General features: G+C 50.0%; 1 protein-coding gene across 1 annotated transcript in view; it reads right to left on the bottom strand.

Annotated features, from left to right (window-relative positions):
* The window catches only part of LOC107117363 (ceramide kinase-like), a gene marked incomplete at its 3' end in the record, with an annotated part of 33,660 nt that overhangs the window by 4,218 nt on the left and 16,108 nt on the right, over positions 1-13,334 (bottom strand). Inside the window, exons 6-9 of the mRNA XM_015419463.1 lie at positions 10,688-10,762; positions 7,326-7,478; positions 4,443-4,548; positions 2,465-2,547 (exon numbers count right to left, since the gene is read on the bottom strand). Coding sequence (XP_015274949.1) covers positions 2,465-2,547; positions 4,443-4,548; positions 7,326-7,478; positions 10,688-10,762 — 417 coding nt within the window. The remainder of the gene's footprint in view (positions 1-2,464; positions 2,548-4,442; positions 4,549-7,325; positions 7,479-10,687; positions 10,763-13,334) is intronic.

Below are 13,334 nucleotides of genomic sequence, written 5' to 3'. Positions count from 1 at the left end.
AACAATACACACGTACTGGGTTCCAAATGTTGCATGCGGCTCCTTCAAGTAATCCTAGCCAAATTTCATAGCTTGCAATGTAATGCAATCGTGCTCAGCCTGTTGGATTCCAAATAATGCATGCGGCTCCTTTAAGCAGTCCTTGCCTCTTTGTGAGTTATTGCCTTTCTTTCCTGGGAGATGCTTGATGCTTCAGACTCCATGCGTTAGTATCAGGATTCTTATATCTTGGACTTTTCCCTTTTGTTCAACACCAAGGAGCAATCCCTCTCCCCTTGCTCAGAGAAAAAAACAGGGGTCATTTCCTGCAGGAGCGCACAGGAGCAGAGCTCCGGCAGTAAAGAGCCCAGGGGGCGGGCACATGCAACAAGCCCCACCCCCTGCTCCCAGCAGCCCTCAGTCAGAGCAAGAAGCAGCCAGGTAAGCTGCAGAGCCCTCCCCCCAGCCCCCCGGTCCAAGACAGTCCAGTAGCACCTTTAAGACCAAGTTTTGTTCAGGCACAAGCTCTCCCTCCTCTGCCAGGACAGATCTGCACGTCCCGTCCCCCCCCAATAGCTAGCAATCCAAAACAGTCCAGTGGAGCCTGAACGGTGGGTGTTGCCTTCTGACACTTCCAGTGACGTCAGGGGGGTGGTGGCATATGCAAATAAGTTATGCTAATGAGTTATGCTAATAAGCTCCTGCACCTCTTTTTCTACGAAATGACCCCTGGAAAAACAAGCACTGCGAGCTCCTCTCATTGGTTGCCTTCGTGCTTGCGGATACATGAGATCATGAAGAGGGGCTACATGCTTTAAAGTTCTCAGAAAGGAACGGAGATCAAGAGCTCTAGGGTCACCATTCCTGATCCATCAGTCCTTTGAACAGTCTAAGGTGCTCTACAACGTCTAGATTAGAGTCCAGTAGCACTTTAGAAACCAATGAGATTTGCGAGAATAAAAGCTGTCAAGCGTCAAAACTCCCGTCATCAAAGCTTTGTCCGAACTTTCACTCTTGAAAGTTTATACCCCGAAAATCTCGTTGGTTTCTAAGGTGCTGCTGGACTCGAACCTAGATGTTCTACCGTAGGCCAACCTGGCTACCCTCTGAAATGATACTTTTCGGAGAGATTTAATAAAAAAGTGAAGGCCAGAATACTGCTTTAAAGCAACAGACCTCCGAGTTTTAAAGCCTGTGCACTTGCACGCAATTCATGAATATAATTAGATTATTATTATACATACATGTTTCTAGTACAGGAGTGAACATCAGAGAAGCCATGTTGGATCAGGCCAGTGATGTGATTATTCAGTTGGAATGGTTTCACCAATTATTAAAAGACTTTTGCATAAAGTGTGATTTACCTATCAAGGTTTTTTGTGACAGCTTGGCAGCTGCTCAGTTGGCTAAAAATCAAGGGGTAAAAACCAGAAGTAAACACATCACAATCAGGTATCAGAATGTAAGGGTTGCTGTGTGTACAAATTTTATTAACATTCAGTACTGTAATTCTGAGGATAACCTGGCTGATTTATTTACAAAGTGTGTACCTGTAAATAGATTTAAAGTGTTAAAAAGTAAACTATCATTTGTATAGGCTGTATCTTGGGAGGCGTGTTGGCATATTGTATTATATGTATGCAAGATGACAGCCAATGATGCACACATGTCAGATTAAACTGATCTGGGTGACAGGTAAGACTGTCATGTGACAGGGTCACCAGATGCAAGTTGCACTAGGTTGCATCAGCTAATTAACTATGTCACCATGAGTTGGCAAAATGACTCTGATTGGTGCAAGTACTGTATATATGTAATGTAGTCCAGAGGCAAGTGTTCCACACCAGTGGAAGAGTGTATTGCGAAGCACCTTGTCGGTCAGTTCTATGAACCTGGGATACCGCATGGTGGAAAGAACTGTGTAAAGAACTGTAAATAAAAGCCACTGTATATAGCTCAGATACAGCATCCTGATATCATTATTATTCAGACGTTCTGCGCATGCCGTCACACTGCCCCATCTATATCTTGTGGCTAATAGCCACTGAGGGACCTCTGCTCCATATGTTTATCCAATCCCCTCTTGGTGCTGTCTATGCTTGTAGCCGCCACCACTTCCTGTGGCAGCGAGTTCCACATGTTCATCACTCCTTGGGTGAAGAAGGACTTCCTTCAATCTGTTCTAAGCTTACTGCTCATTAATTTCATCAAGGGCCCGCACATTCTTGTATTGTAAGAAAAGTACTTCTTTCTCCCTTCTCTGTCCCATGCATGATTTTGTAAACCTCTGTCACGTCACCCCCAATCGCCCACTGGTTACAGCGGACGTTCCGTCCCCGGTTGTGGGATGCTGCATGGAGTGAAACGGTTGCATTGCTGACGGTTATGTATCCGGCTGGCCTCTCTTGGAGCGGAACCAGATCCGAGCCCCGTCAGTAACTGAACGGCACGGGAACGCCAGTCCCAGTGCTCCGCACCCCCTCACCTGCGCATCCCTCCGACTCCGAGAGCTTCTCTTCTTCACTTCCAGCCAAGAGGTGTTGGGTAGACTCCGAACAGACCAGGCACCTGGAAAGAGGGGGGAAGGTAGTTAGGATAATCTCCCTATCCACGTTCCTGGCCGTCATGTCTTTTTAAAAAAAAAACAACCCAAAATTTACTTGATCAAGAAGAAGAAGAAGAGATTGGATTTATTCCCCGCCCTTCACTATCCAAGGGAGTCTCAGAGCGGCTCACAAACTCCTTTCCCTTCCCCTCCCCACAACAGACACCCCTGTGCGTTAGGTGGGGCTGAGAGAGCTCTGACAGAAACTGCTCTTTTTCAAGAACAGCTCTGACAAAACGATGGCTTGCCCAAGGTCATTCAGCCAGGTGCAAGTGGAGGAGTGGGGAATCAAACCCGGTTCTCCCAGATTAGAGTCCGCGCACTTAACCACTACACCAAACTACACCAAACCACTACACCACTTTTCTCCCCAGTGGTGACCCAACGTGGTTTACGTCCTTCTCTTCTCCTCCTTTTTATCCTCACAACAACCCTGTGAGGTAGGTCAGGCGGAGAGTGCGGGACTGGCCCAAGGTCACCCAGCCAGCTTCCATGGTGCCGGTTGCTGGAGGTATTTATTTATTTTCGTGCATTTTATCTTCACCCTTTAGTTTCACCCTTCATCAGCTTTACCATAGAACAGGGGTGGCCAAACTTGCTAAAGGTAAGAGCCACAGAGAAGAAACATCCGATGCCTGAGAGCCGCAAGACATAAACAAATATTGCACGCATGTTTTTATTGGAAAAGATGCAAATTTGCTTTTATTCACATTAACATTAAATATAAGACTGCCGGAAGTAAAAACAAAAGGGGTAAAAACGGATAATGATATTTAAAGAGACAAATGCTTTCTCCAAGCCGGCCCGGGGTGTGTGTGTGCTTTGAGAACGCATTTAAAGTGGCCTTCTTTCCCTGCTCCCCCCCAACCTCAAGCCTACCCCAGGGAGGGGAACACTGGCTGGGGAAGGGAAGACCAATCGGGGAAGCATGCCCTCCCCTTCGCTTCCCCAGCCGCCCTGCCGGGAGCCGCACAATACGTCTAAAAGAGCCACATGCGGCTCCAAGCCATAGTTTGGCCACCCCTGTCATAGAATGATAGAATTGGAGGGGACCTCCGGGGTCATCTAGTCCAACCCCCTGCACAATGCAGGAAATTCACAAATACCTCCCCCCCTCCACACCTCCAGTGACCCCTGCTCCATGCCCAGAAGATGGCAAAAAAAACAACAACAACCAGGATCGTCGGCCAAACTGTTCTGGAGAAAAATGGCTTCCTGACCTCAAAGTGGTGATCAGCCTTTCCCTGGGCGTGTGAGAAAGAGCTAAGCGCTGAGGCAACCCTTCCTGCCCTCCCTTCTCACAATCTGCCTAAGTTCACACAATCAGCATTGCTGTCCGATGGCCATCTAGCCTCTGTCTGAAAACGTCCAAAGAAGGAGAGAGCCCGCCACCTCCTGAGGAAGCCTGTTCCACTGAGGAACCCCTAAGACTGTCAGGACAACCCCGTCACAATAACCCCGTGAGGTAGACTAGGCCGAGAGAGTGACTGGCTCAAGGTCGCCCAGTGACCATTGCGGGTATTTATTTTAGTACATCCTATTTCCACCCTTCTTCATCTTTATCCTCAAAACAACATTGTGAGGCAAACTAGGCTGAGAGTCAGTGATCAGCCCAAGGCCACCCAGAAAACTCTGTGGCAGAGTCGGGATTTGAACCTGGGTCCCCAGCATCCTAGGCCCCCTAGGCACTGCCCTACACCAGGTCTCTAGCTAGTTGAGGTTGTTGTTGCTTTGAATGTGCTGCTGCATCATGATAATTAAAATGACGGTTTTGTAGGGCATTCTTTGTGACTTAATTACACCGTCTCAGTCCTCGCAACAAGCTATGGGGTGGATCCTTCTTACGCCCTCCACGTACCCTGACCGACAGCGCGTCTGGTCCCGCGGATTGGCCTCCTCCAGCCCTGCCACTTGGAATTCCACGGTGCCTTCATAGCTACGATTGCTCAGCACAGCCTTCGCGCCTGGAGGAAAGATTGGAGAACATCAGAAGAGCCCTGTTGGGTCAGACCACTGAGGGTCCATCTAGTCCAGCATCCTGCTTTACACAGGGGCCAGCCAGTTCCTCTGCGTGGCCAACAACAGGGCATACGGACCGAGGCCTTCCCTTGAGAAGGACATCAGAAGAGCCCTGCTGGATCAGACCAGTAAGGGTCCACTCAGTCCAGCATCCCGGCCCACACAGGGGCCAGCCAGGTCCTCTGGAGGGCCAACAACAGGGCACAGAGGCCAAAGCCTCCGTAAGTACGTCAGAAGAGCCCTGCTGGATCAGACCAGGGGTCTGTCTAGTCCAGCATCCTATCTCACACAGGGGCCAGCCAGGTCCTCTGGAGGGCCAACAACAGGGCACAGAGGCCAAAGCCTCCGTAAGTACGTCAGAAGAGCCCTGCTGGATCAGACCAGGGGTCTGTCTAGTCCAGCATCCTATCTCACACAGGGGCCAGCCAGGTCCTCTGGAGGGCCAACAACAGGGCACAGAGGCCAAAGCCTCCGTAAGTACGTCAGAAGAGCCCTGCTGGATCAGACCAGGGGTCTGTCTAGTCCAGCATCCTATCTCACACAGGGGCCAGCCAGGTCCTCTGGAGGGCCAACAACAGGGCACAGAGGCCAAAGCCTCCGTAAGTACGTCAGAAGAGCCCTGCTGGATCAGACCAGGGGTCTGTCTAGTCCAGCATCCTATCTCACACAGGGGCCAGCCAGGTCCTCTGGAGGGCCAACAACAGGGCAGAGAGGCTGAGGCCTTCCCCCGATGTTGCCTCTTGGCTCTGGGATTCAGAGGTTGACTGCCTCTGGCAACCCTATTCTGCAATTTGATTTTTGGAAGGAAAGAGGGGGGAGGAAGACAACACGTCAAAAGTGGGTTTGGTTTGCCCAATTGTTCTGAATTCGCCATTTGAGATCTCACAGGGTTTTGAGCTTTGATTTTCAAAGATCTGAAGGTAATGTGAGAATTTTTCTTAAAATATTTTTTGTGTTTGTGTGTGTATGTGTGTGTGTGTGCCTGCAAGTAATGGTTGACATCTGGCGACCCCTAGTGGTGCAAGGATGTTTCGGAGAGGTGGCTTTGGTATTACCTGCCTCTGCGTCCCAGCCCTGGTATTCCTTGGAGGCCGCCCTTCCAAGTACTCGCCAGGGTCGGCCCTGCTTAGCTTCCGAGATCTGATGAGATCAGGCTGGCCTGGGGTATCCAGCTCAGGGCAATATTTCTTTATTGACGTTATCTATAGTCCGCCTTTCTCACTTGGACTCAAGGCAGACGGCACTGAGTGAGTCGATACAATTGATGGACGGGACATCCAATAAGCAATGTGATAAGCTTAGGGTTGCAGGACCGACCAGAAGTCTAAAAACAGAACTGCAGCGAAGCCTGAATCTTAACATAAAATATTCAATGATGCAAAAGTTCCACAGTAGGATCCTAGTTTCAGCAAGCTATGCAGAGAAGTATAGACCGCAGCCCCTAAAATATTTATATCCCACCTTGACCCCAAAGGGTAGAAACCTATGGGGCTCCCTGTAGTCTTGGATACAAGGCATTTATGATACTCCGGCCCTTGCTGCTTTGGGTGATCGCAGAGATTGGTCCCTAAAGGTTGCACAGCACATAGCAATGCCCTTCCTAAACACGGCCATGCATGTTTTCAACCCAAGGGTTAGACGACGTGCCCAGATTAGAAGGCGAGAGGGGAGAGAAGCTACAGAAAAGCAACCTGCGGAATAACGAACAAATCTGTAGTCAAAACACACTAAGTACATGCAACAATAATTATATGGAAACCAAAGTCAATAATAATGCCGAACTCATATATATTATAATGGAATTATCAATGTTATAAAGAGCAATTATTAAAAAGTGGGTGGTAACAAAACTCAAACCCACAATAAGACACAGCACATCTCCAGAGCGGCAGACTTCCTTCATTAACAGAGCGAGCACACGAAAGCAAAGAATTGCTTATATAAATTTTACAAGTCCTTGAATCAGAGTCCAAACGTCTATATATTGTGGCTTGTCGAATGGGACGGATCTTTTTCTAGAAGCCACAATATATAGACGTTTGGACTTTGATTCAAGGACTTGTAAAATTTATATAAGCAATTCTTTGTTTTGTTAATGAAGGATGTCTGCTGCTCTGGACTCATTGTGCTATGACTCATTGTGGGTTTGAGTTCTGTCACCACCCACTTTTTGATAATTGCTCTTTATAACATTGATAACTCCATTATAATATACATGAGTTCGGCATTACTAATGACTTTGGTTGCTATATAATTATTGTTGCATGTGCTTAGCGTGTTTTGACTACAGATCTGTTCGTTATGCCATGGGTTAGAAGCAATGTGCCCTCTAAGCTGTGGAGTCTTGTGAGCCAAAATTCTACTTGGTGAGCTACTGGCATTAAAGTTGTGGGCAAGCTATTTGGCTGCTGCATAAATGGGTTTGCTCTGGAGCCCATCCCTCCTGAGCTAAGACAAAGATGTGTGAGCCGGAGGCTAGAAAACTGTGAGCTAGCTCACACTAACTCAGCTTAGAGGGGACAATGGTTAGAAGGCAGACAGGTCCACCCTGAAGTCCGCCACAGTCTTCTGGGCCAAGGTGGATGCCCCTCTCAAGACAGGCACGGGGGATTTTGGCCAGCTAGCCCACATCTTTATTCCACACCCTGCCCCAGCTGAGCATCCCAGCTCCTTTAACGTTGTTTATCCCAACGGTTTCCTCCTCCCCCCACCCCCAGCATACCTGCATAGGTGTAGCGCACCGGCCCCATCCAACGGTGCTTTTCGCTGGCGCTCACCACGTCGCCGTAAAATCCGTAGCCCGCCAGAGAGACGGAGTAGCGGAGCAGCTTCCCATTGTGGCGAATGCTGCAGACGTCCAGGGGCTGGCTGTCCCCTGGGAAGAAGAAGATGAGATTGGATTTATACCCTGCCCTTCACTACCCAAAGGAGTCTCAGAGCGGCTTACTAACTCCTTTCCCTCCCCCTCCCCACAACAGACACCCTGTGAGGGAAAAGAAGAAGAGGAGATGGGATTTATACCCCGCCCTTCACTACCCGAAGGAGTCTCAGAGCGGCTTACAAACTCCTCTCCCTTCCCCTCCCCACGACAGACACCCTGGGAGGCAGGTGGGGCTGAGAGAGCTCTGGCAGAATCTGCTCTTTTTTCAAGAAGAGCTCTTATCAGAACTACGGCTTGCCCAAGGTCATCCAGCAGGTGCAAGTGGAGGAGTGGGGAATCAAACCCGGTTCTCCCGGATTAGAGTCCACGCGTTTAACCACTACACCAAACTGGCTCTTCCAAACTGGAAGAGGGAGGAGAGTCGCTCAGGAGGCAAAGACCAAGAAGAGAGCTGCCCAAATGCAGGGCCATTCTCTCCCCCGCAACCCTTTCTGCCAGGGGAAAAGCAAACAGGACTTCAGCATAAAAGGAGACTCTATAGTCCCCTTCTTCTGGGAGAATGGGAGCACAGCAGAAGCTTTCTGTCTCTTCCAACCAGCATTGCCAGGTCCTACCTCCGATCCAGCGGGGGGCTCCCGGTCAGTGTTCCCTCTAGGCTGAGTTAGTGTGAGCTAGCTCACAGTTTTTTAGCCTCCGGCTCACAGGTTTTTTTGTCCTCGCTCAGGAAGGAGGGCTGCAGAGCAAACTCATTTATGCAGTAGCCAAATTGCTCGCTCACAATTTGAATGCCCAGTGGCTCACCAAGTAGGATTTTTGCTCACAAGACTCCGCAGCTTAGAGGGAGCACTGCTCCCTGGTCCTTGTCGGGATCTTCCGCCGTGCGTACAAAGCGCATGCGCTGTGATTACATCGCCTGGAAGTGAACGTCATCACATTGCAGACATCGGGGGGGGGGGACACTAGCTTTTGGGCAAAACTCTATGACTTTTTGCCCTCAAAACCATAGAGTTTGCCCAAAAAGTAGAGCTTCATCCCCCAGCATCAGCAATGCAATGATTTCACTTCCAAGTGACATAGTTGCACTGGCGATGCCAGTGTGGGAGGGGGCTGTTCTGAGTGGGGTTTCCCCCTCTACCCAGCTGGCCAGCAGCAGATTGCCCCCCCAAATGGGGGTAACCCCCACCAGTGTTCCCTCTAAGCTGAGTTAGTGTGAGCTAGCTCACAGTTTTTAAGCCTCTGGCTCACACATTTTTATCTCAGCTCAGGAAAGACGGCTCCAAAGCAAACGTGTGGACGCCTTGAGCCCTCAAGATCTGGATCCCCAGAATGCCCCTGGAGACAGGGCCGGTTCCAGGTCTGGGGAGATCCCGGTCAGAGAGCGCCTGGGGGACCTCCTCTCCTCCTCTAACCGCAAGCAGGACCCCCCCCATCCCTTCCTTCCAGCCCACCTAAATCTCTAAATTTAGGGGAGGGGCTGTGGCTCAGTGGCAGAGCCTCCACTTGGCATGCAGAAGGTCCCAGGTTCAATCCCCGGCATCTCCTGTCAAAAGGACCAGGCAGGAGGTGATGAGAAAGACCTTGACCTGAGACCCTGGCTCAGTGGCAGAGCCTCTGCTTGGCATGCAGAAGGTCCCAGTTTCAATCCCCAGCACCTCCAGTTGAAAGGACCAGGCAGGAGGTGATGAGAAAGACCTCTTGACCTGAGACCCTGGCTCAGGGGCAGAGCCTCTGCTTGGCATGCAGACAGTCCCAGGTTCAATCCCCGGCATCTCCAGTCAAAAGGACCAGGCAGGAGGGGATGAGAAAGACCTGGACCTGAGACCCTGGCTCAGTGGCAGAGCCTCTGCTTGGCATGCAGAAGGTCCCAGGTTCAATCCCCGGCATCTCCAGTTGAAAGGACCAGGCAGGAGGTGATGGGAAAGACCTTGACCTGAGACCCTGGAGTAGACAATACTGACCTTGATGGACCAAGGATCTGATTCAGTAGAAGGCAGCTTCATGTACGTTCACCCCACCTGCCTCTGTGCCCTTCTCACTGACTATGTGCTTTGAACATATCTAGTTGCCTTACACTGAATCAGACCCTCTTGGTCCCTCAAGTTCAGTCTTGTCTACTCAGACTGGCAGCTGCTCTCCAGGGTCTCAGGCAGAGGCCTTTCACATCATCTACTAAGTGGTCCTTTTTTAACAGGAGATGCCAGGGATGGAACCTGGGGACTTCTGCATGCCCAGCAGAGGCTCTTCTTCCACTGAGACACAGCCCCTCCGTGAATGGTCTGTAGAAGAGTCGCCCTGACCTGGATAGCCCAGGCTAGCCCGATCTCATTAGATCTCGGAAGCTAAGCAGGGATTTGGACGGGCGACCTCCAAGGAATACCAGGGGCATTATGCAGAGGTAGGCAAGCACGCACCTCTCTGAAATGTCTCTTGCCTTAAAAACAAGTCTAGCTCGCCACATAGTGGAGTGTAATGCTAAAAGAGCAAGACCTTCTGGCTGCCAGACAATAGGATCTCCTGGCTACACTACACGCACTGCCATATGATAATTATTAATTACTGTGGAAGGGTCTGTCTGGAAGAGCTGACACTGCTACCCCACTGGAAAAGAGATATGCCCTAAACATCTGTCGCTTTAGTCAGGGTTGTTGTTGTTTTTAATTAAAGGCAAAGAAAACGTATTGCTTCCTGTAATGTGCGGTACCATTTTAACCTGACTTGCTTCTTCTTTGACATCAGACACTTTTTGTTTCCCATTTTGAGTCAGTTTGGTGTAGTGGTTAAGTGCGAGGACTCGAATCCGGGAGAAACAGGTTTGATTCCCCACTCCTCCACTTGCAGCTGCTGGATGACCTCGGGCAAGCCGTAGTTCTGTCAGAGCTGTTCTTGAAAAAGAACCATTTCAGCCAAGAGCTCTTTCAGCCCCACCTCCCTCACAGGGTGTCTGTTGTGGGGAGGGGGCTTCTTCTCAGCTTCGTCCTTCTCCCCAGATTCTCCCTGATGGTACTGGGTGCGTATTTTGCACCACCACAGTTCCTACCAGGAGTGCTGCAGTTATAAAGCACCTGTGCCGTGGCAGTGTATGGTGGTCGGGGGGCTCTGTGACAGCGAGCCCCGCCAGAAACCCCAGGGCCTGACCGCTGCCCCACCTGAAGGTCTGCTGAGCCTGTCCCTGCCTGGAGGCACAAGAAAAAGCCAAAGGGTACCTATAATGATGTGCAGGGCAGAGGTGACGGGATCGTTGATTCCCACTGTCGCGAAGCAGACGCAGTCCGTAGAGCCTGGGGTAGGAATGTCAGACAAGGAGGGTTGTCAGCTCTGGGCTGGGAAATCTCCGGAGATTTAGAATCAGAGTCGGGAGGGACCTCCAGGGTCATCTAGTCCAACCCCCTGCACAATGCAGGGAATTCACAAATACCTTCCCCCTCCACACACACCCAGTGACCCCTGCTCCATGCCCAGAAGATGGCAAAAGACCTCCAGGATCCCCGGCCAAACTGGCCTGGAGAACAATGGCTTCCTGACCCCAAAGTGGTGATCGGCATTTCCCTGGGCGTGTTAAGAAAGGGCCACGAGAATTAAGCACTGAGGCAGCCTTTCCTGCCTTCCCTCTCATGATCTGCCTCAGTTCACAGAACTTGCAAAGTGGAGGCTGGGGAGGGACCTCAGCTGGTGTTATAATGCCATAGAGGCTGCCTTCCAAAGTAGCCACTTTCTCTTGGGCAGGGGTGTCAAACATGTGGCCCGGGGGCCGGATGAGGCCCCCGGAGGGCTTCTGTCAGGCCCGTGGTGGAACTGGCTGTCTTCTGCTGCTGCTGCATCATCATAGGTCTGCAGCTTACAGATACACACTTGAACAGCATACTCAAGATTGCAACAGGATAGAGGGGCAACAGACCCAACATTTCAAAAGATGTGGAAGAAACTGTATGATTGGTACGATATAAATGCTTATCTTAAAGTAATGAAATTTTTGGTATTATTAATCTTTTTTAGTTAAATAGAAACTATGGTAAAAAGATAAGAGTATACAGAAACTTAAGCAAACTTATAGAAATTCTTTAAATATGGTAGTAGAGTTATAAGAAAATATACTGATCTCTTTGTATGTTTTATGTGTGTAAGTGGATGTTTGTTATGTTGTATGTTTGTTTGTTGGTGTATAAAATGAAAAATAATAAAAGTGTCCCTTATGGGTACTCAAAAAAAAAAAGATTGCAACAGGACAGACATTTTGATGCGATAATTCAGAGCAAGAGGTGTCCGTTATCAGACACTGTTAAACAAACAAAATATTGCAAGAGTGCTGATGTTTTAAGCATGTTTTTATTGTAAGTAAAAAAAAAAACCCTTTGTGTTTGTGTCCTTTATAAGGTTTCTGTCTCCGCTACCTGGCCTTACCTCTTATAACACACATGGCCCCGGCCCAACAAGGTCTCATTGATGTCAGATCTGGCCCTCATAACAAATGAGTTTGACACCCCTGCTCTAGAGGAACTGAGCTCTGTGGTCTGGAGGCCAGTAATTCCGGGAGATCAGAAGGCCCCACTTGGAGGTTGGCAGCCATAAAGACAAGGTGCTCCAGAGTCTCCCCCCCCGCCCAAGAAAGCACTGAAGCAGCAGAACAAAGTTTGAGAGATCTGAAGAAGTGTGCATGCACATGGCTATACCTTGAATAAAACTTCGTTGGTCCTAAAGGTGCCACTGGACTCAAGCTTTGTTCAAATATTTGACAACAAACAAGGTCAACAGAATAACAAGCAAAAGGTGGGTGTGGCTGGATGACCACACTTCTGGCAACATGGGGGTGCGGCCTAATGTGCTAATGAGCTGTGCTGTCATGGGGTGTGGCCTAATATGCTAGTGAGTTTCTGCTGTTGGGTGTGGCCTGTTATGCTAATGATTTCCTGCTGGGCTTTTCCTACAAAAAGAGCCCTGACAGTTATTATTTATCAAGTAGCAGAAAAGAGCAAGAGTCCAGGAGCACCTGGAAGACTAAGAAAACTGGTGGGAAGGTAGGAGCTTTCGTGAGTCGCTGCTCACTTCTTCAGATACCAAAGAGCAAGAGTCCAGGAGCACCTGAAAGGCTAACAGAATTGATGGCAGCGGAGGAGCTTTCGTGAGCCACGGCTCGCTTCTTCAGGCACCAAAGGGCAAGAGTCCAGGAGCACCTGAAAGACTAGCAACATTTGCGGCAGGGGAGGAGCGTTTGAGAGTCACGGCTCACAAAATATCTGAAGATCTCTGCAGAAGTGAGCCGTGACTCACGAAAGCGCCTCCCCTGCCACCACTTTTGTTAGTCTTCAAAGCGCTACTGAGCTCTCGCTCTTTTCTGCTGCTACAGACAGACCGACACGGCTGCCCACCTTGATCTATTTAACAAGTAGGCACTGAACAAAAAGTAACCCATTTTAAATCAATCTCGTCAAGAGCTTGGAAGCTAAGTAGAGTCGTACTCAGATGGGAGGCCACCAAGGAAGACTGGGACTGCTGTGCAGGGGCAGGCCATGGCCAACCGCCTCGGGTCCTCTCTTGCCTTGACCTGGGTGAGATCCAGGATAGCCCAATCTCATCAGACCACGGAAACCAGGGGTCATTTCCTGTGGGAGCGCACAGGAGCGGAGCTCCGGCAACAAAGAGCCCAGGGGGCAGGCACATGCAACAAGCCCCGCCCCCTGCTCCCAGCAGCCCTCAGTCAGAGCAAGAAGCAGCCAGGTAAGTTGCAGAAGCCCCCCCCCCCCATAGCTAGCAATCCAAAACAGTCCAGTGGCACCTTTCAGACCAAGTTTTATTCAGGTATGAGCTCTCCTCTGCGAGGACAGATCTGCACGTCCCCCCCCCCAAACAGCTGGC

This window comes from Gekko japonicus, unplaced genomic scaffold (assembly GCF_001447785.1).
Source record: "Gekko japonicus isolate JY-2015 unplaced genomic scaffold, Gekko_japonicus_V1.1 scaffold617, whole genome shotgun sequence".
In the NCBI taxonomy this organism is placed as follows: Eukaryota; Metazoa; Chordata; class Lepidosauria; order Squamata; family Gekkonidae; genus Gekko; species Gekko japonicus.
Note: the sequence above shows the minus strand (reverse complement) of the source record. Positions and strands in the feature narration are given on the sequence as shown.